Below are 27,869 nucleotides of genomic sequence, written 5' to 3'. Positions count from 1 at the left end.
ATAAAAATAAAAATAAACATATATGGTATCAATGCGTGCCGAAATGTCCGAATTATAAAAATATATCATTAATTAAACCGCACGGTCAATGGCGTACACGCAAAAAAATTCCAAAGTCCAAAATAGTGCATTTTTGGTCACTTCTTATATCATGAAAAAATGAATCAGTAAGTCCTATCAATGCAAAAATGGTACCGCTAAAAACTTCAGATCACGGCGCAAAAAATTAGCCCTCATACTGCCCCATACGCGGAAAAATAAAAAAGTTATAGGGGTCAGAAGATGACAATTTTAAACGTATACATTTTCCTGCATGTAGTTATGATTTTTTCCAGAAGTACGACAAAATCAAACCTATATAAGTAGGATTTCGCTTTAATCGTATGGACCTACAGAATAAAGATAAGGTGTAATTTTCTACCGAAAAATGTACTACGTAGAAATGGAAGCCCCCAAAAGTTACAAAACAGCGTTTTGTTTTTTTTGTTGTTTTTTTTTGTCTCACAATGATTTTTTTTTTTGTTTCGCCGTAGACTTTGGGGCAAAATGACTGACATCATTACAAAGTAGAATTGGTTTTTAAATATGATTTTTTAAATGAGGAAAAAACGAAAATGCAAAAACGGAAAAACCCTCGGTCCTTAAGGGGTTAAGCATGGATTTATATGTCTCCATGCACTTACTTTACTGAGGGGAGCAGGACTGATATCGGCTCCCCTTGGTGAAGTAAGTGCACGGAGACATATAAATCCATGCTTAAAAAGTTACTATTGTCATATGTGTGTCCGCTCCTTTTTTCCCTAGCCTTAAAGGCAATTTCTTGGCAGACCAAGCAGCTAAAGAAGCTGCAATACTGCCCCTTTCTCAAGAGGAAGCAGGGGTTTTTGTGGTGACAAGAAAATGGAAGAAATAATCAGAAGAGGAATATGAAAACCCTAGACTCAAGACACTGAAACAGTTCTAGACTCAAGCCTTGGACAAGGAAAAGAGCATGTGGGAGAAAATGGGAGCTGGGCTCAATGAATCAGATGGCCTATGGAGAAAAGCAAACAAGATTTGCCTTCCCCAAGCCCTTTACCCGGGGGTGACTCAATAGGCTCATGGAGTCACCCACAGAGGAAAAAAACAAATGATCACTTCTATCAACAAAATCTACCTTGCACCCAGAATAACAACATCAGTTGAACAATATGTCAAGGGATGTGACATTTGCACCACCTGTAAACCTGGAAGAACAGAAGTTACTCCTAAGAAACACTTGGCCAAACCTTGCCACCCATTTCAGAGGATCCAGATTGACCACATTCAATTGTCCAAAAGTGGAAACAAACATTGAGTACATGCTAGTAGCGGTGGACATGTTCTCAGGATGGCCAGAAGCCTACCCGGTTACTAATATTACAGCAAAGACTTCTGTAAAGAAACTACTAACAGAGCTGGTATGCAGATTTGGAGTCCCTTAACTAATTGAAAGCGACCAAGGACCGGCTTTCATTGCAGATATTACAAAAGAACTTTGGAAAATGATTAAAAGAGAACTATGGAAAATGGTGGGAGCAGACCTCAGACTCCATACCCCATATCATCTCCAGAGCAGTGGGAAAGTTGAAAGACTGAATGGCACCCTAAGGAACAAAATCCTAAAAGCCAGAAGAGAACTGTCCCTTGCATGGCCAGAAGTGCTGCCCATAGCTTTGCACTCTGTTAGAAACACACCCCGAAAGCCAACAGGTCTAACCCCATATTAGACACCTTTTTGGGGGGTCCCTCAGCTAGGATGTTACTACCCTCAGCAGCTTAGTGCAGGAAATTATAGTCTGGTAAAGTTTGTTATCACACTGTGTAATGAGCTGAGAGTAACACATGCTGCAGTTTATTCTTCCATTCCAGATCCAGACACTAAACCAGGAAGTCACAATCTGCAGCCTGGTGAGTTTTTCCTCATGAAAAGACACGTGAGGGGGCCGCTGGAACCTAGATTCGAAGGTCCTTACCAGGTTCTACTGACAACTCCAACCTCGGTGAAACTGGAAGGAAAATCAACATGGATACACGCCTCGCACTGCAAGAGGATTCATACATCATGTTCTTGATATATATGCTTTTATGTATAAGTGGAGTGCAAACCCAGCACCCCAATTCGACTCCACAACACTACTGGGCCGACTTGGCAATGACCCAAGGGTTGTATCCCACATTTTGGTATGACTCTTCCAGTGACTACAGTGACATAGTGAATTGTCCCGAGGTGCCAGAGAATAATACTTACTAAAACGGGCTCCTGTAACAGAAATGGAAAAACTGGTTCTAATATGCCTCTTACCATCAAGATAGAAAACCCCGGTCCACAAGATCAGGGGGAATATATTCTAGGGTTGTATATGGAGGGACACTCAAGGGGTAATTGGGGAGAATTCAGGCTCATGGACATGGCCATTTCAAATGAGTTCAAAGATCATTTAAGACCAATAATAAATCCCATACTGCAACATGCCCAGGCTTTTAAAGATCAAATGGTAACTACAGCAGACCCCACAATTGAGGATACCATGATAGTTGAAACCGGGTCCTCAGACATTAACCTATGGCTAGAATGGATAAAATATACCATTAAAAAACATAGCAAATCAGCATGTTATGTATGTGCTGCAGCTAGACCTCACCTTGGTACAGTTCCTTTAAACATTCCAGAAGAGAGTCAGCAGTGTTTTATTAGTCTTTTTACCAACATGACCACTGACTATACAAAATGTGTACACTGGAAGAAAGAGTACCCTTTAAAAACTGAGAGCACAAGGCCAGGTGAGGGGATTACCGTTTACAATAGTAAACTACACCTGCTATGTTAGCAGAAAAGGGAAAAGTACATTTATGGGAAATTTTCCCAAAGGTATTGTTCTGAATACAGCAAACTAAGTGGACCGCAGACACAAAATCAGGTTTACCCCTTAGGTGACATCTATTGGATTTGTGGTGGCATGAAAATCCGAGCACGACTGGAGGGTGATTGGACGGGTGAATGTGCACTAGCCAAAGTTCTAATGCCTCTGCACATAATCCCAGATCAGGAGTATGAGATTAAATTAGCTAAATCAGTTGATACTCAAAGTAGGAGGAAGAGGGAGGCCCCTGGAGGCAGTCTAGATCCACATGTGTACTTCGATGCTATTGGAGTCCCAAGGGGGGTAACTGATGAGTTTAAAGCAAGAGACCAGGTAAAGGCAGGGTTTGAATACATTTTTCCTATGATCCCTGCCAGCAAAAATGTTGAATGGATAAACTACATATATTACAAACAACAAAGGTTTGTAAATTATAGAAGGGATGCCCTTAAAGAATTAGCTGAACAGTTAGAATCCACTTCTACCATGACCTTCCAGAATAGAATGGCCCTAGATATGATATTGGCAGAAAAAGGAGGGGTATGTAAAATGATGGGTGAGACATGTTGCACTTACATACCAGGTAACACTGGTCCAAATGGTAAGGTTACAAAGGCCATAAAGAAGCTATAGGATTTGTCCCCCCTGGGATCAATATTTCTCACGGTTAGGAGACTGAAAAAAATGGTTTCTCCAAGTAGTTATCACATAAGTGGTTTTCATTGCAATGATAATAATAATTGAATGTTGCATAGTCCCCTGTGTACAGAAAACAATAGCCTCCACTGTAGAGGCCGCAATTCCAACAGGGGCAATGTATTGAACCTACTATTTCAGCTTATCTGAACCTAATTGGTACATCAGACCCAAGCATGACTGAGAGAATTTCCCCCATGAGAACAACTATCCTGTATTCCAATGGCGCAAGGGCAAACCCTGAGTAGGGCTAATATAGGAGTCCCAGGTGAAGGATCAGTCTGGGTACAAAGGGGGGTGGTTCATAAAGAGACACTTGTCTCAAACCACGTTACGTTTAACAAATATCTTTAGGGGGGAATTGTTGAAATTGATCATAATGATTCTGATGGCTGATCAATATATTAATACTTATATGCCATTGCTAATGCTGCAGAAAGATATTTGTTACCTGCCCTTAACCTATATATCAGCTTGCTATTTGCTTGTAACTAAGATGAGGACCTTGGGATGAGGCCAGAAGAAGCAAGATAAAGAAAAGGTTGGAAGTTGGAGACAAAACATTTGAACTTCCATATAATAAACAGAACTCCTTGGGACAGCTCCTTAGCCAGTATGCTGAGAAGGAGATATATACCAACATTTTGTCTGGTGTTAATTTCTTGTGTCGACACTCAGCAGTATACAGCGACAGTCATGCACATTTTAAGGCCTAACCAGCAGCCAACCTTGACACTATGAGCACACACACACACACACACACACAGGGATCTGCACATACTCAGTTTACTCTCGGACATCGCAGCAGCTCTCTACCAAGCTCAGGGAGCAGAGGAGCAGCCTTGATGCCTGTGAGTAAAAACTGTGCATGCGCAGTTTACTACAGTCATGCAGATCCCTGTGTGTGCGCTCATAGCAGCAGATTGCTGTTACAAGTAGGCATAGGGACACAGGCAGGGGGTTCACTCTAGGGTCTGTAATTGGCAGATCTGCAGCATAAAATACGCTGCAGATGCGTTAAATGTGACCCTACCCTAACACTGTACTGCAAAGTTGATATTTATGTTGTCATGATGTGAGATCTATGACAACTAATAAATAGACTAAATAATATTTTGTACAGGTAAAACAAAGCCCCTTCAAAATCTTTCATTGTGTGTGTTTTCAAAGCAAGACACAGCAACTAGAGAGGTTTCTTCAACAACAACACTCATGATCGATCCACAAGATATGTGGGACCACCACTTATCACAAGAACGGGCATCCCATGCCCCATCCTACTGCTGCTCCATTTGACTTGGGGGAAAATAGACCCCATTCTCATGACTGATTGTTGTCCCAACAGTCAGATCCCCAGCACTCACCACTTATGCTCTGGATAGGTGATGAGTGTTGTTGGCTGTAAAACCCCTTGAAGTACAGTAAAAGCTTCTGAATGACAAAATAAAAAACTTTAATGAATAAAATAATCGAATTATATGAGGTGTACATTTAAATTAGTAAATGCCTCATTTGTTGTGTGAATACAGAATGGGTATAATGAATGTTTCTTACTTGCCTGGTATTTAGTCGTGAATGTAAATAAGTATCCTCTGGTTAAATTTCCTGTTTCACATATTTCTGAGAAGATGCATACCCCTTTTATGTTACCTTTGTAGGAAGACTGTAATAATGTATACAAGATAAATATGTATAACTGATAAAATGCAAATATATAATGCTCTCTGTTACAGATGGAGGAGATCTTAAAAGTGTGTGTGTAAATGAAAAAATAAATACATTTGTATATGATGTGTGAGTGTTAACTAAAAGTGTGCCAACATTTCTGCAGGATATTTCTCTCATCTCTTGCGACAGAATATAAAATGTAAGTTCCTTAATAATCATAATTTAATCAAATGTTAAGGACTAGGAAGTTCCTCATTCTCTATAAGATAATCCTTCTTTAAAAATCTAGTACCCCTAACCATCCTCCATACTCCAAGATATGCATCTTTTAATGGACTCCTATTATCTTCATCAGAAGTCTTAGGGGTGCCATGTGATTGTAAAACTGCAGCCCATGTGCTTTCTTTTTTTTCATCAGCTGGATTCTCAGTTTCAGCCACTGGCTTTTCTAGGGCCTGTCCTTCAGAATTATTGTCCTGTAAAATTTCTTCCATAGCAAAAGGTGGTGGCTGCCCATCTTGAGCTTCATCTTTCATTGTCTCTTTTTCCAAATCTTCGTAGTTGATCTGTCTCCGTGTCTCAAAATATTTGGCTACACAGTAGATTACGGACCCAAATGTGTTGACAACCACACCAGCAATGAAAAGGGAAGTGGGTGCTACGTCATTAAAGGCAAGCATACCTACTGTAATGGTGGCTATGCTCTTCACCACTCCAACAAAACTTGTAGTGACAGCCGAATTTATATACGTACAATGTAGGGTGGTAAAATTCATGGCGCAACCAATCAAAGTACATGCAATGAAAGTACAAACCATGACTGGGTCTTTCCAACCTGGGAAGGACCATGCATTGATCATGTCCATACTGGCAAATGAGAAAATTATCAGCAGAGGAGTTGCAGTAACGGCAATGATGTACTGTGCAGTCAGAGGCCCGTGGTCACTATCTGTACTAGTCTTCTGGATAATCACAAGATATGCAGCATGAACTAATACAGCCAGCCCTCCGGTTATGTATCCTACAACTTCTCCACTCAGGTCACCAGCCCCTGTTTGGAATAATAGATAAAACAAGGCTTTAAGAACTTTATATTATTTAACAATAAATAATGCACTTAGAATTATCCAACCATTTAAAATGTATACCCTATCCTCCAGATGACCCATCAATGGCAGATCAGTGGAAGCCAACACCAAGTACCCTGCTGATCAACTTTTCCTAGAGAATGCATTGAGCATTGCAGCCTCTTCAGCATGTTTATCACTATTTATCCCGATGCAAATAACTTAATGTTGCATCTATGATGTAAATAACTCAATGTTGTCCCAGTCAAATATTAAAAGTAAAACAATTGCAGAACGGGCAGCAGTTAACACTGAAGAGGCTGTGATGCTGACACAAGTGCTGCAGTCTTTTCACACTGCTTATTGGTATTGGTCTGATATTAATATCCCATCTGAAGGATAGGCGATCAGTTTTAAAAGATGAAATGACCCCTTTAAGTAAAGTAAGCGAATATACTAAACAGTCTTTGAAACATAAACATTTACTCTCCTTTAACCCCTTGGGGACCGAGCCCATTTTGACCCTAAGGACCAAAGCATTTTTTGCAATTCTGACCACTGTCACTTTAAACATTAATAACTCTGGGATGCTTGTACTTATGAATTTGATTCAGAGATTGTTTTTTCATGACATATTCTACTCTATGTAAGAGGTAAATTGTTGTCGATATTTGCATCATGTCTTGGTGAAAAATTCCAAATTTCATTAAAAATTTTAAAATTTAGCATTTTTATAACTTTGAAGCTCTCTGCTTGTAAGGAAAATAGACATACCAAATAAATTATATATTGATTCACATATACAATATGTCTACTATATGTTGGCATCATAAAGTTGACATGTTTTTACTTTTTGAAGACATCAGAGGGCTTCAAAGCTCAGCAGCAATTTTCCAATTTTTCAAGTAAATTTCAAAATCTGAATTTTTCAGGGACCAGTTCAGTTTTGAAGTGAATTTGAGGGTCTTTATGTTAGAAATACCCCATAATGGACCCCATTATAAAAACTGCACCCCTCAACGTATTCAAAATGACATTCAGAAAGTTTGTTAACCCTTTAGGTGCTTCACAGCTCTTGTAGAGCCATTTTTTATTTTTACAAGGGGTAAAAGGAGAAAAAGCCCCCCAAAATGTGTAACCCAATTTCTCTCAAGTAAGGAAATACCTCATATGTGGATATAAAGTGCTTTGTGGGTGCACTAGAGGGCTCAGAAGAGAAGGAGTGACATTGGGATTTTGGAGAGCAAATTTTGCTAAAATGGTTTTTGGGGGGCATGTCGCATTTAGTAAGCCCCTACGGTGCCAGAAAAGCGAAAGACACCCCACATGGCAAACTATTTGGGAAACTACACCCCCCAAGGCACGTAACAAGGGGTCCAGTGAGCCTTAACACCTCACAGGTGTTTGACGAATTTTCAATAAAGTTGGAAGTTATGAAAAATAAAAAAACATTTCACTAAAATGCTGATGTTACCCCAAATTTTTCATTTTCACAAGTGGTAATAGGTGAAAATGTCCCCCAAAATTTGAAACACCATTTCTCTCGAGTAAGGAAATATATGATATGTGGATGTAAAGTGCTCTGTGGGCGCACTAGAGGGCTCAGAAGGGAAGGAGCGACATTGGGCTTTTGGAAAGCGAATTTGGCTGAAATGTTTTTTGCGGGGCATGTCTCATTTAGGAAGCCCCCATGGTGCCAGGACAGCGAAAAACACCCCCCATGGTATACTATTTGGGAAACTACACCCCTCAAGGAACGTAACAAGGGGTACAGTGAGCCTTAACACTCCACAGGTGTTTGACGACTTTGTGTTGAAGTTGGACGTGAAAATGAAATTTTTTTATTTTTTTTACTAAAATGCTGATGTTACCCCAAATTTTTCATTTTCACATGGATTAATAGGTGAAAATGTCCCCCCAAAATATGAAACCCCATTTCTCTCGAGTAAGGAAATACCCCATATGTGGGTGTACAGTAATCTGCAGGTGCACTAGAGGGTTCAGAAGGGAAGGTGCGACATTGGGCTTTTGGAAAGCGAATATTGGTGAAATGGTTTTTGGGGGACATATCACATTTAGGAAGCCCCCATGGTGCCAGAACAGCAAGAAACACCCCACATGGCACACTATTTGGGAAACTACACCCCGTTTCTGAAAAACTGGTGTACAAGATGTTTTTTATTTTTAATGGGGGGGGGGGCAACAGTGTAAGGGTGTAGTGTATATGTAATGTTTTACTCTTTATTTAGGGTTAGTGTAGTGTAATGTTTTTAGGGTACATTCACACGGGCGGAGATTTACAGTGAGTTTCCCACTGCAGCGGAAAATTAGCCGCATCTCAAACTTGATGCGGGAAACTAGCTGTGAACCCACCTGCATGAATGTACCCTGTAAATTCAAGTGGGGGAGGAGGTGGGGGGGGGCAAAACTACAACTCCCAGCATGCACTGACAGACCATGCATGCTGGGAGTTGTAGTTATGCAACAGCTGGAGGCACACTGGTTGGTATTGGGAAACACTGAGTTAGGTAATAGACTACTGCAGTGTTTCCGCACCACTGTCTGTTTCCTAACTCAGTGTTTCCCAACCCATGTGCCTCCAGCTGTTGCAAAACTACAACTCCCAGCATGCATGGTCCGTCAGCGCATGCTGGGAGTTATATTTTTGCAACAGCGGGAGGCACACAGGTTGGGAAACACTGAGTTAACAAACAGACATTGTTTCCCAACTAGTGCGCCTCCAGTTGTTGCAATACTACAACTCCCAGCATGCCCAAACAGCCGAAAGGCATGTTGGGAGTTGTACTTATGCAACAACTGGAGGAGAACAGTTTGGAGACCAATACAACTCCCAGCATGCCCAGACAGCCTAAAGGCATGTTGGGAGATGTACTTATGCAACAACTGGAGGAGAACAGTTTGGAGACCACTGTGTGGTGGTCTCCAAACTGTAGCCCTACAGATGTTGCAAGACTTCAACTCCAAGCATGCCCAGACTGCCCAGGCATGCTGGGAGTTGTAGTTTGGCAACATCTGAAGTGCCAAATGTTGCTGAACTACAACTCCCAGCATGCCTGGACAGTCTCAGCATGCTTTGAATTGACATCTGGAACGCTACAGTTTGGACACCGCTGTATAGTGGTCTCAAAACTGTGCCCTTCCAGATGTTGCAAAACTACAACTCCCAGCATGCTGAGAATGTCCAAGCATGCTGGGGGTTGTTACAGAACTACAACTTCCAGCATGTCTGGACAGTCTGGGCATGCTGAGAGTTGTAGTTTTGCAACATCTGGAAGGACAGTGGTCACCAAACTGTGGCCCTCCAGATGTTGCCAACCTACAACTCCCAGCATGCCCAGACAGCCAAAGGCTGTCTGGGCATGTTGGAAGTTGTAGTTTTGAAACTCCCAGATACAGCAGTGAAGATCACTTTACGGCGATCTTCACAGCTGTATCTAGGAAACTGCCACCGCCTCCACTTGCCTGCGCCTCCTGTTAGCCAGTCCCTGGTCCTCGGTCGCCGCGTGAGCCCAGGTAACTGGCGGTCCTCACAACAGCCCCCGCACTTTGCTGCCATCTTCCCCTGCTCTGCATCCAAGGGTGAGCAGAGCAGAGGAAATGAACATTCCCCCCGCCTCTGCCCTGCGATTCGCTGATTGGCCGCATCGGCCAATCGCAGGGGATTGGAGGAGGTGGCACCCCTGCCACCTCGCTCCTATACTCTAGGATGATCGGGGTTGTCTCTGACAGCTCCGATTATCCCTATTTTCCAGGCTTGTGGGTCATCAGAGACCCGATCAGCCCAGAAAAGTTGCGAATTGCCGATCTGAATTGATCAGCGATTTGCGGCGATCGCCGACATGGGGGGGGGGGGTCTCAGGCCCCCCCAGGCATTTGCACGGGATGCCTGCTGAATGATTTCAGCAGGCATCCCGTTCCAATCCCCGTCCGGCTAGCGTGGGGATCGAAATTCCCATGGGCTTACAGGTACGCCCTTGGCCCTTACGTACCAGGACGCAAGGGCGTATCCATACGCCCGTGGTCCCCAACAGGTTAAAGCATACCCCCAGATAAAACATCTGAAAAAATGCACACACATTTAAATATGCTTTTTTTCCCCTCATTTTGTCATCAACTAATGGTTTATGGAAGGAAAAACACTACAAACTGGGTAATAAAAACAACCCACCATACCTTCAGCATGCTGCATTTTTTAAAACTGTCAATTATCCAAAAACACAGGAGGGAGAAAAAACACTAAATATATTAAAGGTATATCATTTTATACTATCCTATTGACCCTGCTAAATTCTTGGTGTTATTTATTTATTTATTTATTGTTTAAGGAAAATTGTCAGGCCCCCTGATATGCATTTTGAGCCTGCTTCCTGGTTATATTTCTTCAGGTGGTTTTATCTACCCTGTAATACAAGCTGGATGTAAGATCTGTGTTAAGGAGTCTTTAGCTTGTCCTGGGAGCTCTGCTTTTTCTGCTCTACACCTCACACCACAGACTATGTCATTCTTCCCCTGCAAACTGCCTTCTGAGGGCTATCCTCCCTATCTATAGTCTGTGAGTTTCCTTATTTGTATCTTGGTGTGTTTCCCTGACAATCTGAGCCGCTATCTACACTGAGAGAAGGGAACAGGATAGCAGAAAGCTTGTCTGATGTATGTTTCTTATATCCAGCCAGATAATGTACTTAGGTCCCTTTTAGATAGGCTGACGGCTGCAGTTACCAAGCCCAGATTTTGGTGATCGACACACATTTTTTGAGCCTTCACAAGGCTCAATCAGTTGTTTAGCCCTTAAAATTCCTCATTATCGACGGATCATTCCCGATTTTCACAAGGCGATGTGTGGCCAATAACAGGGATTTTATTGGCCGGACATTCCCTGTTTACACAGGGCGATGTGTGGATAATAACAGTGATTGTATTGGCCTCACAAATAATATGATCAGTCAGTGAACAAGCGGACTCCACAGCTATGATTAACAATTTTTTTAGTACTTTTTTTTTAGACAGTTGCTATTTTTGCATTTAGGAAATTAATGCATTATAACAAATAAAATAGCTGCAGAGGTGTACAATGCTTTTAAGGAAAAAGGCTCCACATATAAGAGCACTGAATAGTTATTACTTTTATACTTTAATATTCTTCAATTGTCTGTAAATCTGATATTTGTGACCATGCAGATTCTTTACATATTACAAATGGCTTCCACAAAAATAGGAAATGTAACATTTAGCAATGGTAAGCTTTCTGGTAATGGTCAGGTCCCATTTTTATAGTGAATTCAATTAATTGGGCCATTGCCTGTGTACTGAAAACAAGTTCCATTTTTTTTGCTTAATAAATACAATTACCGTTGCTCATTACCTTATGCTAAGTTACTATAATGTCTTATTGCTCCCAATAAGAGAAACAAAATGACAGTCTTGCAGCTATGATATCTTAATGGCTAACTGAAGTACAGTAAAACAACTTATATTAAAACAGAAGACTTTCAAGACTACTTAGGTGTCTTCATCAGACATGGTATTACAAAGCATCTAAAGCAACACACACACATACATATATAAAAAGTAGTATGATTTAAAAAAAAAAGTTTGTCTACAGAAAAACAATGTTAAAAGGTCCTTTGTTAATAAGTGTTCAGACACCTTTTGCCTCCACTATCTTTGGAGCAGATTCTTTAGATGTTGTAGCTTGAATAGACTTTAAACGGGTGTGCACTTTTTAAAAACATATCCCTATCCAAAGGATAAGGGATAAGTGTCTGGTCACAGTGGGTCTGACCAGTGGCAAACCCTTCATGCAAAGGTGAGAGCCAGGCCGGACCTCGCCCACATGATCTGACACTTAAAATTTTTACAAAGTGCAAAACCCCTTTAATTCAGGACTAAATATTTAAAATAACTCTCTTTTAATATCCTATCTTTCTTGATATTATAATTTATCTAGACTGACTCTGAATGACTAATAAAACTCCAATATAGATTAAAGGGATTTTGCAGGCTGCCTTGGGTGCCACTGACCTGGGGGGTGCCAGGTCCCCCCAATCCACCTGACCCAGTGGATTACAATGTGCTTGGTTTGGATGGGCATCAGCCAGCTCCAGCTGACGGTGTAGGCTTACTTTGGGAGAGGAGCGACCTCTGCCCTGGTGCAGGCTCATTACCAACTGCTCTGTGGAGGTGGCCGCTACTGCTGATGCTCTGCACAGGAAAGTAGGTAAGTATATATATTTTTTGTGTTTATTATTTTTATATGGGGGCTAATGGAAGGACTGCCTGTCTACTGGAGGATTACTTCCTACTGAAGGCCTGCCTGCCCACTAGAGGGGCTATCTGCTTGCTGAAAGCAATAACTGCCTACTAAGAGGATTACTGGCATACAGAGGTGACTACCTGCTACAGAGGGGGCTAACTGCCTACTGGAGACCTACCTGCCTACTGGGGGGGCTACCTTCGTATTGGGAGGGGCTACCTGCCTATTGAGGGGACCCTCCCTCTTTCAGTATTTCGCCTACTCTCTACCCTGGAAACAGTGTGTTGTGACTATACCACAAACCAATTGGAACATCTCTTTATTGCATTACATACATATTACTGTTTACAATGTAGGAACTACTGTAGGAACTAATTAGGATAAGTTAGGGGCACTGTGTCTTTCCCCACCTTATTCCTTATTCACCATAGCAGGGTCACACTAGGTCACTATTGGGATATTGCAAAAGTTAGGCTCATCCTTTCTCAGGGCAGGTGCTCTGGCTAGGCAGGTGAAATTAGGTTTGATCTAGGGCACTTTTGATTAAGTGTATATCAGTAATATTTTTAGGGGTTACAATCAAGGTTTGTAAGGGAGTCCTATTCATGGCTCCTTAACTGTTGGCCACTTTAGGATTACATCTTCTCTCTGTATAAATGTATGGCACTATCAACAAATCCGTTAGGTATCCAGCCAAAACTGGAACTCTGCGACTGTTGTACATGTCTGGTGGCCACAAGAAGCATTGGTTTAGTTGCTCAGTGCAGGGGGGTGTAGTAATCCCTCTAGCAAAGTCCCTTTTATACCGGTAGCTGTATCTTGAACGCCCCCTTGTGGATCCGTGAAATTTTTGGAATTGGGGGTCTGCACAGTTAGGAAGGTCCTTGGTCCTTCGTTACACAATGGTAACGTGTCTGGGTGGTAGTAGTGTACCTGTATTTTTACGTGCAGATTACTGCATCCATACATTTAGGTGAACTTGAGATGAAAAGTAAGCTTTCTCTAGAATTCTCTGTGCATTATACAAACACACAGTCTTTAAGCTGAATGTGAGGGATTTGGACACAGGTCACTTTAGTTGCTTCAGCAGCAAAATACTGTAGGAGAGTTTTAGATAATGCTATAAACACTTCATGTGCTGCTAGAGGATAGAAACACTGTCCAGTTTAGGTACACCCTATTTGGCTCATTGTGGTGCATATGCTTAGAAGACTTTACTTACAGTAAACTGCTTTGCGATTCCCTATAACTGGTCATAGGGCAAAATTGTTGTGGCTTGTAAGCCACACAGCAATAACTCTGGCTAGAAGCCCACAAAGAGTCCATTGATAGCAGAAGAGCACTTGTACAGCATCAATCTCTTCAGGCTTAGATGATTCTCCCTTTCGGAGCAGCAAGGTGATTATAAGAACAGATGCCCTCTCAGCATGGACTGGAGGCAGTTATTGTGTAATATCTCCTAAAATTTCACCCAGTACAGGTATAAGTGTGACCAACCCAGAGCTGACTTGACTTTTCAACTTGAACATAATTTAGGATTTTCAGGCAGATTCAGGGCTAAATTAACTTACTGCACAACAGGCGTTGCTGACAGGAACACACACACACACACACTAGACAAGGCCTAAAATTTCCCTTCTCCTCCTCACATGGGCCAGCCTGGACACTAGACTGGTTCAAGGCTTCTGAAGAAGAGCATTTAATTGAACTGAAAACAAAACCAACCCTTTCAATGACATCTACCACATGATATATAGTTGTTAAACAGTCCACTTAGTTTCCAGGTGTGTCAAAGAGGCATGGCCTGGGGTCCCCTATGCTCAAGATGCCACAATGCTTCTCTTGACTAATGTCATGCCACACAGGGCTCACCTTCCTACAGCGATCTTGTGTTTTTTTCTCAAGCATGCACAAGCAATGCATATTACTGGAAGGACATAGGAAAAGTATACAGGGGGAAGGACCCTGAAAGAAAACAATGTCTAAACTAATGGACACTACTGCTTAAGATAGTTAAACTTGTCAACATTGCTGTTGTATGGATGGATGCATTTGAGAAAAACTGTTAATGTACATGTTATTCTTGAAAAAATGTAATAAAAAATTACTTCAAAAGGAAAAGTATACAGGGCCATCATGGACAGATGAACCCTGTGTTTTAATGACATACAGGAGTTGGCAATGAAGAGAGGTGTTGCGGACCCGGGACATAGTGAACCCCCAGACTCTGCGAGAAAATAGAAAAATAATTGTTTAAAGGAAATAAACCAAGAACTACCTCTTATTAATATTTAATAATCTTCTGGTCTCTATAGTAGTATTTAAGAACACTTCCCTACTACAAGTATTGTATTAACTGGAAGCAAAACTAAATCTTTATTAGAGCGTAACAAAAAACTTAGAGGCCAATACTTACCCAATCTACATAAATACTTCAAAGCTGCCCATATTTCTAAACTGATAAATACTGTAGCTCATGTTAACTTTTTGTTATGGGTTAACCTTCACAACCCATTTGAGTTATGTCCATGTAGTACGGTATATACATTACTTTGAGTTATTTTACCCATACCACCTGATATGCCAAGTATTCTCACATACTTTCTTTAGGAATATCATGCATTCTGCTGATGGTCTCTTCAGGGACTCCCAAATCTCTTCAACTTTTTGCCTTGATAAGGTATAGATGACACTTTAATAGTTTCTTAAGCGGCTCTAGCAGTCTTTGAACAGATATACAAACAACCTCTGCCAGCTGACAATTTTCTTTTCCTAAGATAACTGAAGTATGACCAACTCAGAATGACACAACCAATAAAACCTTGCATTTTTTTTACTCAACATATTCATTGCCTCTAACTTGCAGTAGATCTCCCACGGCTGGAAACCCACTGATGGTTACAGGCGTGTGAACGCACCCTTTATTTTCCCAAGTTAGGAACCTATAGTTTTTCAATCTTTATTTTTCTGTGAGTCATGGTGCTTAATACTAAGTACCGTATTTTTTGACATATAAGATTCTCCGGCATATAAGACGCACCCAATTTTAACCCCTTAACGATGAAGGACGTATATATACGTCCTCCGCCGGCTCCCGCGATATGCCGCGGGGTCACGCGGTGTCCCCGCAGCATATCGGGTCGGTCCCGGCGGCTATCAACGGCCGGGACCCGCGGCTAATACAGGACATCACCGATCGCGGTGATGCCCTGTATTAACCCTTCAGACGCAGCGATCAAAGCTGACTGCCGCCTCTGAAGTGAAAGTGAAAGTGACCCGGCTGCTCAGTTGGGCTGTTCGGGACCGCTGCGGTGAAATCGCGGCGTCCCGAACAGCTTACAGGACACCAGGAGGGCCCTTACCTGCCTCCTCAGTGTCCGATCGACGAATGACTGCTCCGTGCCTGAGATTCAGGCAGGAGCAGTCAAGCGCCGATAACACTGATCACAGGCGTGTTAATACACGCCAGTGATCAGCATGAGAGATCAGTGTGTGCAGTATTACAGGTCCCTATAACACTGCAAAAAAAAGTTTTAAAAAAGTGTTAATAAAGGTGATTTAACCCCTTCCCTAATAAAAGTTTGAATCACCCCCCTTTTCCCATAAAAAACATAAAACAGTGTAAATAAAAATAAACATATGTGATATCAACACGTGCGTAAATGTCCGAACTATAAAAATATATCATTAATTAAACCGCACGGTCAATGGCGTACACGTTAAAAAAATCCGAAGTCCAAAAAAGCGTATTTTTGGTCATTTTTTTACACCATTAAAAATTAATAAAAAGTGATCAAAAAGTCCGATCAAAACAAAAATCATACGGATAAAAACTTCAGATCACGGCGCAAAAAATTAGTCCTCATACCTCCCTGTATGTGGAAAAAGAAAAAAGTTATAGGGGTCAGAAGAGGACATTTTTAAACGTATACATTTTCCTGCATGTAGTTAGGATTTTTTCCAGAAGTACGACAAAATGAAACCTATATAAATAGGGTATCATTTTAACCATATGGACCTACAGAATAATAATAAGGTGTCATTTTTACCGAAATATGCACTGCGTAGAAACGGAAGCCCACAAAAGTTACAAAATGGCGTTTTTTCTTCGATTTTGTCGTACAATGATTTTTTTTCCCGTTTCGCCGTGAATTTTTGGGTAAAATGACTAATGTCCCTGCAAAGTAGAATTGGTGATGCAAAAAATAAGCCATAATATGGATTTTTAGGTGGAAAATTGAAAGGGTTATTATTTTTAAAAGGTAAGGAGGAAAAAACGAAAGTGCAAAAACTGAAAAACCCTGCGTCCTTAAGGGGTTAAAGGAGGAAAATCTAGAAAAAAAATATTTTGAACCAAATACAATGTAAAGTATAGGACAGTGATTTTCAACCTGCGGACCTCCAGATGTTGCAAAACTACGACTCCCAGCATGCCCGGACAGCCGTTGGCTGTCAGGGCATGCCAGGAGTTGTAGTTTTGCAACATCTGGAGGTCCGCAGGTTGAAGACCACTGGTATAGGAGGTAATACTCATGTGTCCCCGCCGCTCCGGACCCGTCACCGCTCGTCACCGCTGCCATCGCTGTCGCCGCGTCCCGGGGTGTCCCCGTCGCTCCGGAACATCTCTGCTGCCCGGTATCCTCACTCTCCGTCGCCGCCATCACGTCGCTACACACGCCGCTCCTATTGGATGATGGGATGGCGTGCGTGACGATGTGATGACGACGAAGGAGAGCACCGGCCATGCAGGGGATCCCGCGAGTTCACTGCTGCGGTCCCGAACAGCCCGACTGAGCAGTCGGCTTAGTGTCACTTTCGCTTCAGACGCGGCGGTCTGCTTTGATCGCCACGTCTGAAGGGTTAATACAGGGCGTCACCGCGATCGGTGATGTCCTGTATTAGCCGCGGGTCCCGGCCGCTGATGGCCGCAGGGACCGCCACGATAGGACAGGGTTTTAATGTGTATTTGCCATATAAGACGCACCAACCCCCCCCCCCCAGTTTTGGGGAAGAAAAAGTGTTTCTTTCACGGCTAAAAATACGGTAGTTTATTTGCCATCCATTGGATATGCTCCAAATTTTCCCCCGAATACATATGTCTTTTACATATAATGTATGAATTACATTCCAATAAAAAAAAAAAACTTTGAATACGAAAAATGTACCCTTAGTATTTCCAAGGGAATGATCTCATATCAGTTTACAACTTCTATGTTGCAAACTCCTTTCCCTTGCTTTCCTAATTTGACTTCTCTGGTGTAGGTGCTCTGGTGTATTCCCTTCTGCCCTGCTAACCTTCACCAGTGGTGCAGAGTTTTCCTGCTACTTGCTCATCCATCCATCCATCCATGCATTCTCCTTGCACAGATTACTGCAGTGTTACAAGTTCATGTAACATTCATTCTCAATATCCTTTTTACTCAAATGAGGTAACTGAACTGTACGATACAAGAGCTTCCACTCATTGTCTCACTGCCTGTTTTACAGTTCTGGAAATGATCTAGTATATTGTGCTGTAGAATACATAGAAAATATTTGGAAAAAAATGAAACCAAACCAATGAATATTTTTTGTTGTTTTATTATGCTAATTTTTTTTCTATTGATGACTGATGACTATTATGCAATATCTATTGGACATGTCATAAAAGTCTAACTGGTGTGAGGCCAACTAATGTAAATGGCATTGGAAAGGCACAATGATTAGAATAGAGGTCATTTGTGGTCACCAACAAGTGGCTGAAACGTTCCCTGGATGATGCTGACCCAGATCCCTATCCTTTTCTAAATATGAGTAGAGCAGGGAAAGCCCTGGATAAAATTCTAACAACCTGTAGCTAACAATGATGGCTGACACATTTATGAAAATCAGATCAGAAGCCAGTTAAAGGGGTACTCAACTGCTGCCAGAAAGTTGAACAGATTTGTAAATTACTTCTATTTAAAAATCTTAATCCTTCAAGTACTTATCAGCTGCTGTATACTCCAGAGGAAGTTCTTTTCTTTTTGAATTTCTTTTCTGTCTGACCACAGTACTCTCTGCTGACACCTCTGTCTGTGTCAGGAACTGTGCAGAGCAGGAGGGGCTTGCTATGGGCATTTTCTCCTGCTCTAGACAGTTCCTGACATAGACAGAGAGCACTGTGGTCAGACAAATCCAAAAAGAAAAGAACTTCCTGTGGATCATACACCAGCTGATAAGTACTGGAAGGATTAAGATTTTTAAATAAAAGTCATTTACAAATATGTTTAACTTTCTGGCACCAGTTGATTTAAAAAAAAAAATGTTTTCCACCAGAGTACCCCTTTAACCCCTTAAGGACATAGGGCGTATCCATACGCCCCCGTTTCCAAGTCCTTAAGGACCGAGGGCGTATGGATACGCCCTGAGCATTTCCGGCCCCCACCGCTAGCCGGAGGGGAGCCGGAGCCGGATGCCTGCTGAAATCGTTCAGCAGGCATCCCGGCATATCGCCCAGGGGGGTCATTATGTCCCCCCATGTCGGCGATTGCCGCAGATCGCTGGACAATTCAGTCCAGCGATCTGCGGCAGATTCCGGGTCAATCGGGTCTCCAGTGACCCGATGACCCGGAATTACTGACTGATCGGGGCCGTCAGAGACGGCCCCGAACAGCCATTGCCAGCAGGGGTGAGGTGGCACTGGTGCCACCTCACGATCGCCCTGATTCGTCGGCCGGATTACCGGCCGACCAATCAGGGCGCCTGCTGCGGGTGTCACTCCCGCAACCCGCTCCGCCCCTCTTCCGGAGGACGTGAGCGGGTGCGGGAAGACGACCCCCGATGCTGGGGACCCCGATCCCCGGCGTCCCTGTTGGGATCGGGGCCCCAGGAGCAGCGGCGGCGGCGGAGACGACGAGGGACTGACCTGTGCTGCTGGATCGTTGGAGGTGAGTGACAGCCTCCTGCTGTTGCTTAGCAACAGCTCCCAGCATGCAACAAGGGCATGCTGGGAGCTGTAGTTATGCAACAGCAGGAGGCAGACCACCACAACTCCCAGCATTCCCTTATGGGCATGCTGGGACTTGTAGTTTTGCAACAGCTGAAGGCACATTCTTTCTATGTAAAAGTGTACCTTCAGCTGTTGTGTAACTACAACTCCCAGCTTGCACAATCAGCTAAAGTGCATGCTGGGAGTTGTAGTGGTGCATCTGGTGGTTGCATAACTACAACTCCCAGCATGCCCGTTGGCTGTCGGTGACTGCTGAGAGTTGTAGTTTTGCAACAGCTGAAGGCACACTGAGTTAAGTAGTAAACCAGTGTGTCTCCAGCTGTTGCATAACTACAATCCCCAGCATCCCCAGCCAATGTAGTATGCCTCCGGCTGTTGCATAACTACAAGACCCAGCATGCCCTTCCGCTGTCCGTACATGCTGGGGGTTGTAGCTTTTGCAACAGCTGAAGGCACACTGGTTGCAAAACACTGAGTTTGTTACCAAACTCGGTGTTTCACAACCTGTGTGTCTCCAGCTGTTGCAAAACTACAACTCCCAGCATGCACTGATAGACCGTACATGCTGGGAGTTGTAGTTTTGCAACAGCTGGATGTTTCCCCCCCCCCCCCCCAATGTGAATGTACAGGGTACACTCACATGGGCGGAGGATTACAGCAAGTATCCGGCTGCAAGTTTGAGCTGCAGCAAATTTTCTGTCGCAGCTCAAACTGCCAGCGAGAAACTACTGTGAACCCCCCGCCCGTGCGACTGTACCCTAAAAACACTACACTACACTAACACACAATAAAATAAAAAGTAAAAAACACTACATATACACATACCCCTACACAGCCCCCCTCCCCTCCCCAATAAAAATGAAAAACGTCTGGTACGTCACTGTTTCCAAAACGGAGCCTCCAGCTGTTGCAAAACTACAACTCCCAGCATGCACTGATAGACCGTCCATGCTGGGAGTTGTAGTTTTGCAACAGCTGGATGTTCCCCCCCCCCCCCAATGTGAACGTACAGGGTACACTCACATGGGCGGAGGATTACAGTAAGTATCCGGCTGCAAGTTTGAGCTGCGTCAAATTTTCTGCCGCAGCTCAAACTGCCAGCGAGAAACTACTGTGAACCCCCGCTCGTGTGACTGTACCCTAAAAACACTACACTACACTAACACACAATAAAATAAAAAGTAAAAAACACTACATATACACATACCCCTACACAGCCCTCCTCCCCTCCCCAATAAAAATGAAAAACGTCTGGTACGCCACTGTTTCCAGAACGGAGCCTCCAGCTGTTGCAAAACAACTACTCCCAGTATTGCCAGATAGCCACTGACTGTCCAGGCATGCTGGGAGTTTTACAACAGCTGGAGGCACCCTGTTTGGGAATCACTGGCGTAGAATACCCCTATGTCCACCCCTATGCAATCCCTAATTTAGGCCTCAAATGCGCATGGCACTCTCACTTTGGAGCCCTGTCGTATTTCAAGGCAACAGTTTAGGGCCACATATGGGGTATCGCCGTACTCGGGAGAAATTGGGCTTCAAATTTTGTGGGGTATTTTTTGCTATTACCCTTTTTAAAAATGTAAAATTTTTGGGAAAACAAGCATTTTAGGTAAAAAAAAAAATTTTTTTTATATATACAAAAGTCATAAAACACCTGTGGGGTATAAAGGTTCACTTAACCCCTTGTTACGTTCCCCGAGGGGTCTAGTTTCCAAAATGGTATGCCATGTGTTTTTTTTTTGCGGTCCTGGCACCATAGGGGCTTCCTAAATGCGGCATGCCCCCAGAGCAAAATTTGCTTTCAAAAAGCCAAACGTGACTCCTTCTCTTCTGAGACCTGTAGTGCGCCAGCAGAGCACTTTTCACCCCCATATGGGGTGTTTTCTGAATCGGGAGAAATTGGGCTTCAAATTTTGGGGGGTGTTTTCTGCTATTACCCTTTTTAAAAATGTAAAAATTTTGGGAAACCAAGCATTTTAGGTAAAAAAAAATAAAAAATGTTCACATATGCAAAAGTCGTGAAACACCTGTAGGGTATTAAGGTTCACATTACCCCTTGTTACGTTCCCCGAGGGGTCTAGTTTCCAAAATGGTATGCCATGTGTTATTTTTTTGCTGTTCTGGCACCATAGGGGCTTCCTAAATGCGGCATGCCCCCAGAGCAAAATTTGCTTTCAAAAAGCCAAATGTGACTCCTTCTATTCTGAGACCTGTAGTGCGCCAGCAGAGCACTTTTCACCCCCATATGGGGTGTTTTCTGAATCGGGAGAAATTGGGCTTCAAATTTTGGGGGGTATTTCCTGCTATTACCCTTTTTAAAAATGTTAACATTTTGGGAAACCAAGCATATTAGGTAAAAAATAAAAAAATTTTTTTACATATGCAAAAGTCGTGAAACACCTGTAGGGTATTAAGGTTCACATTACCCCTTGTTACGTTCCCCGAGGGGTCTAGTTTCCAAAATGGTATGCCATGTGTTTTTTTTTTGCTGTTCTGGCACCATAGGGGCTTCCTAAATGCGGCATGCCCCCAGAGCAAAATTTGCTTTCAAAAAGCCAAATGTGACTCCTTCTCTTCTGAGACCTGTAGTGCGCCAGCAGAGCAATTTTCACCCCCATATGGGGTGTTTTCTGAATCGGGAGAAATTGGGTTTCAAATTTTGGGGGGTATTTTCGGCTATTACACTTTTTAAAAATGTAAAATTTTTGGGAAACCAAGCATTTTAGGTAAAAAAAATATAATTTTTTTTACATATGCTAAAGTCGTGAAACACCTGTGGGGTATTAAGGTTCACTTTACCCCTTGTTACGTTCCCTGAGGGGTCTAGTTTCCAAAATGGTATGCCATGTGTGTTTTTTTGCTGTTCTGGCACCATAGGGGCTTCCTAAAGGTGACATGCCCCCCAAAAACCATTTGACGCTCCTTCCCTTCTGAGCCCTCTACTGCGCCCGCTGAACAATTAACATAGACATATGAGGTATGTGCTTACTCGAGAGAAATTGGGTTTCAAATACAAGTAAAAATTTTCTCCTTTTTACCCCTTTCAAAAATTCAAAAATTGGGTCTACAAGAAAATGCGAGTGTAAAAAATGAAGATTTTGAATTTTCTCCTTCACTTTGCTGCTATTCCTGTGAAACACCTAAAGGGTTAATACACTTACTGAATGTCATTTTGAATACTTTGGGGGGTGTAGTTTTTATAATGGGGTCTTTTATGGGGCATTTCTAATATGAAGACCCTTCAAATCCACTTCAAACGTGAACTGGTCCATGAAAAATGGCGAGTTTGAAAATTTTGTGAAAAATGTCAAAATTGCTGCTGAACTTTGAAGCCCTCTGGTGTCTTCCAAAAGTAAAAACTCATAAATTTTATGATGCAAACATAAAGTAGACATATTGTATATGTGAACCCAAAAAAAATATATTTTGAATATCCATTTTCCTTACAAGCAGAGAGCTTCAAAGTTAGAAAAATGCAAAATTTTCATTTTTTTCATCAAATTTGGTGATTTTTCACCAAGAAAGGATGCAAGTTACCATAAAATTTTACCACTAAGTTAAAGTAGAATATGTCACGAAAAAACAATCTCGGAATCAGAATGATAACTAAAAGCATTCCAGAGTTATTAATGTTTAAAGTGACAGTGGTCAGAATTGCAAAAAACGCTCCGGTCCTTAAGGTGAAAAAGGGCTCGGTCCTTAAGGGGTTAAGCCACCCAGGAACCAACAACATATTTCTAGGTAGAGTATAAAAGAAAGAAAGTAGATGCACTCACTCAGGTAATCTTGCCAGATGAAATCTATATTCGAAATCCATAAAAGCTGGGTACAGCGGGCATCTGCCCGCTGTACCCAGCTTTTATGGATTTCAAATAAAGATTTCGTCTTGCAAGATTACGTAAGTGAGTGCATCTACTTTCTTTCTTTTATACTCCATTAGTCACTGCTTATTTGGAGTGCACCCTCAGGATAGCCCCACTGGTTAATGTGCTGGTTCACTCAGTCCCAGACGGGACACTAGGTGGATTGTGGTGCCGGACTCACTTTTCACTCTCCTTGTGCATATTTCTAGGTAGGTTGGTTCCAAAAATGCTCAACTTTTTGTTGCTTTGGATTATGTTTTGATTTAAAAAACAACCTGCACATATATTATGGTCACAGAGAAAAGAACCTTGATTCCTCAGTTTCAAAAGGGGTATATTTTTTAGAGTAACTTAGGCTCCAGAATAAGACTACAGTGTTTTCAGCTGGGTAATATGAACATCAAAAGTAATTTTAAAAGTATTTTATTAACAGACGAAAGTGTGGCTGGAACACCCAGCAGATGGGTTTCATAATAAAACTCCCCATAAACTTAAATACAATACAAAGTTGATAGTAAATACAATATGCAGATCAGATGGATCATTATCCTTTCTATCTGTATTCTACTAAAGTTTTGCTCCCAATTACATAACATAGTCTCAGAAAGTGGTGTCTCAGACATTATACTGGGTCCTAGTGCAGGAATATTCTTTTTATGATTGGTATAACAAAATCACTACTAGCAATAAAAACATTTCTATTGAGAGTATTAGGAAGCAATACCTAATGTTGTGACCAAATCCAATAACTCATATGATATTACCCGACAACAACTAGCCGTGCCCCCTGCATGAATAACGAAATGATGTGTTCCTTTTCAGTGCACCTATTGCGTTCCAAATAATTTGATAGTCTTCCCACAGACTGTGAAGATTATAGTGTATGATGTCAAGGAAGAACAAAATAAATCAACGTTCCCTGAAAACATGCCAGTGGCTGTGTTACATTTTTACATTCTACTTAGTAGCAAAATCTCACTGATCTACTCACTGTAGCATAACTGTGTTTAGATTAGTATCAAGAAAGTAGATTATTTATAGATCCTGCATTCAAGACATTGAGATTTTGTTTTATTTGGGGTTGGGCTTAATTTTTACTTGATCAAGAGTCTTACAGAAATTTTTATCTTATTCCCAATATTTAATGGGAAGCCTATTTCAGGGCCTTCTGTCCCCAGGTCCTATTAAGATGCATTGTAAAGCTATATATGTTAATAGAAAACTTGATTAAAGGGGTTATCCAGGAAAAAACTTTTTTTTATATATATCAACTGGCTCCAGAAAGTTAAACAGATTTGTAAATTACTTCTATTAAAAAATCTTACTCCTTTCAGTACTTATAAGCTTCTAAAGTTAAGGTTGTTATTTTCTGTCTAAGTGTTCTCTGATGACACGTGTCTCGGGAACCGCCCAGTTTAGAGGAGGTTTGCTATGGGGATTTGCTTCTAAACTGGGCGGTTCCCGAGACACGTGTCATCAGAGAGCACTTAGACAGAAAAGAACAACCTTAACTTCAGAAGCTCATAAGTACTGAAAGGATTAAGATTTTTTAATAGAAGTAATTTACAAATCTGTTTAACTTTCAGGAGCCAGTTGATATATATATATATATATATATATATATATATATATATATATAAGTTTTTTCCTGGATAACCCCTTTAACTATTGTGACTCTCCAAGCCATGGTCTGAATGAAGGTAAATCAAGTTTATTTAAGATTGTAGCCATAGTTGTTATAAATATGCCAGACAACACAAGGAATATACATATAAGTTACACTAATGGGGTTAAGATAGAAAATTTAATTTTTTTTAATATTAAAATTAAATAAATATTCCTTTAATAGTTTTAGCTATATAAAGAAGAAAAGGTGCACTTAAGTGATGTTAATTGTATCTAGCAGTGTCTTTGGATACTACTTATTTTTAGATATGTGCACAAAACAAGACTCTGCAGATTCCTTCTTCATGCTTTTTAAATTAGCATGATAATACAGGAAAAAAAGCCAGGCTGTTAAATACAGTACAATCTGACATAATAAATACAATGTTAAACTGAATAAGTTCATAAGAAGACAGGTTAATGGGGGATTTCATGTGAGCTGCGGGGGTGACTATAAAAACATCAGCCATGACACAAATTCACTATGTCACATTTTTTGTTCTATAGCCTTTATTCCAAGACTTATAAAATGTATAAATATGTATACAGTATCACTTTTTATTGCCTAATATGATGTTTAAGAAACATATATCATACAACAGGACAACCGCCCCTATCTGTTTTACTGTCTGCTGCATATGCTTATATGCTATGTGAGAAAAAGGCAAAATTACACAGGTAAGTCACCTACTACTTCCATGAGGCAAGGCTATTGTGTACTGTAGCCATAAACCTACCTGATTTCATTCTGATGCATTATATATCATTTTTGCACATTACACTGTTACTATCAATTCCTCTTCATTAATAATGCATGAGGACTAAATATGATTGTGTGTGTCAACGTCAGTATTTGGGGCAAGTAGAGGTAGAACTTAGTCTAAAGTGTCCTTAAAGTCTGCTTTTTTTTTACAGTACAGTCACCAACATTTATTCGAAAATGAACAATCATTTAAAAGATATTGACAATGTGAATTGTGAAGGTACAGTAGACAAGTGCTGCAAAGATAAGTATGAGCATGTAGCTTATACAGGTGACATAAAACTGGGCTGTTAATATCAAATACAGGGACATGCACAGATATTTAAGGGGGGCAGGGGCTGAAATAAAAAAAAGGGCACTTCTTATAATTATTTATAGAAATGAATGATGCCAGACTGCCCAGGACACTTAGAGGAGGAACGTGAAAAGGGCAGGGGCTCAAGCCCCCTTTCTAATCAACCTGTGCACATCCCTGATCATATACATATATATATATATATATATATATATATTTAGATAGATAGATCCATGAGATATGTAACATATGGTAGTGAATGGGGGGGGGGGGCATAACCTTTCATGTTCAGGTCCTGACAGTTTAAGGGTGGGTTCACACCATGATTTTGCTATACGGTTTCGGCATACGGTTTCATATAAAAAAAACGCACAGAAAACCGTGCCCATAGACTTCCCATTCAAAACCATATGCACCATAATTTATACGGTTGTCTCCGTTTTATCAAACCATACGTTTTTGTTTTTTTCGGTCAGAAAACCGCAGCCTACCATAGTTTTTGGTCTGCGTAAAAAACATATTAAACCATCTAAGTTTATTTTTATTTTTTTTATTTTTTTTACATAGGAGTCAATGGGAACCGTGCAGAACCGTGCGTACGGTTCCATCCGGTTTGCACTATACGTTTTTTTTTTTCTTTGCACAGTTTTTTTTTCTTGGAATTTCAATCAAACAAGTGAAACTTTATTCATAAAGGAGTGAAAAGTTAAAAACGTATACATTTTTTTCTCTTAAAAAAACGGATGCAGCCGGACATCATTTTTCAAACTGTATATGGTTTTCAACCGTATACAGATGAAAATTTGTACACACGTTTTGATACAGTTTAGTTAGATTTTGAGGAATCAGTTTTTTTTTTTAAATCAAAAACCTGATACAGGAACTGTATTGCAAAAAGGTGATGAGAAGCAGTGGGTTACATTCTAAGGCAGTTTTTCCCAACCAGGGTGCCTCCAGCTGTTGCAAAACTACAACTCCCAGCATGCCGAAGGCATGCTGGGAGTTGTAGTTTTGCAACAGCTGGAGGCACCTCGGTTGGGAATCCCCTGCTCTTTAGGCAACTGATGTAGTAGAATGCATGGCATTATTAGCAGCAATGTACTTACCTGCCAGGGCAGCCCCACAAGTAGTGATGAAGACTGCAATGAGCACCCCTACAGAGGGCAGCCCGTTCCTAAGCACCAGTACTCCAATTAATAGTGTCACCAGGGGCAGACATCGCTTGAACACAACGTACATAGGTAGACTGAGTCCTCGCAGAGACCATAGTGTCAGGCTGGACTGCAGAGTGGAGAGAATTGTTACCCCTGCAAACATCCTGGCGAGCTGGAACCCATATGGAGGGACAGAAATCTTTCCACAACGTCTGAGCACCTCCAGGGTCAGAGCTGCAGTGGAGCTGGTCATGCACTGCACTAGGGTTAGGAAGGAGAAATTGTACTTGCTTATTAGGAACTTAAGCAGGATGTTAAGAGAACCAGAGAATACCCCATGTGCAATAGCCACAGAGATCCCCAGGAAACGTCCCTTGCAGAGCTGCATCCTGGACACAGAGCAGAGACTGAGCACCAAGAAGACTTTCTGCACAGAGGGGAATCCCCTGATGTCTTAGAGTCTGCCTGAGACTCTGTGCACTAACTGTACCCAGTGAATCCCCTTCTAGATACTGTGTGCTCAGCCTATGGACAGCAGCTCTAGCAGAAGCATCACATCCCTATTGGTG

General features: G+C 41.7%; 1 protein-coding gene across 1 annotated transcript; it reads right to left on the bottom strand.

Moving 5' to 3' along the window:
- Positions 1 to 137: 137 nt before the first annotated feature.
- Positions 138 to 27,869, bottom strand: SLC35D3 (solute carrier family 35 member D3). The gene is made up of 2 exons (XM_056566646.1): positions 27,253 to 27,869; positions 138 to 6,297 (listed from the first exon to the last, which is right to left on the bottom strand). The coding sequence occupies exons 1-2, from the start codon at positions 27,686 to 27,688 to the stop codon at positions 5,480 to 5,482; spliced, it is 1,254 nt and encodes a 417-aa protein (XP_056422621.1). The 5' UTR covers positions 27,689 to 27,869; the 3' UTR covers positions 138 to 5,479.

The sequence above is a fragment of the Hyla sarda genome, chromosome 3, assembly GCF_029499605.1.
Source record: "Hyla sarda isolate aHylSar1 chromosome 3, aHylSar1.hap1, whole genome shotgun sequence".
In the NCBI taxonomy this organism is placed as follows: Eukaryota; Metazoa; Chordata; class Amphibia; order Anura; family Hylidae; genus Hyla; species Hyla sarda.
Note: the sequence above shows the minus strand (reverse complement) of the source record. Positions and strands in the feature narration are given on the sequence as shown.

Bases quoted from the DNA above. Each gene is read 5' to 3' on its own strand.
- SLC35D3 (XM_056566646.1), bottom strand. From the start codon at position 27,688: ATGCAGCTCTGCAAGGGACGTTTCCTGGGGATCTCTGTGGCTATTGCA. The intron at 6,298-27,252 runs GTAAGTACATTG...TATTCCAAACAG, and splicing joins TTGTGGGGCTGCCCTGGCAG to GGGCTGGTGACCTGAGTGGA.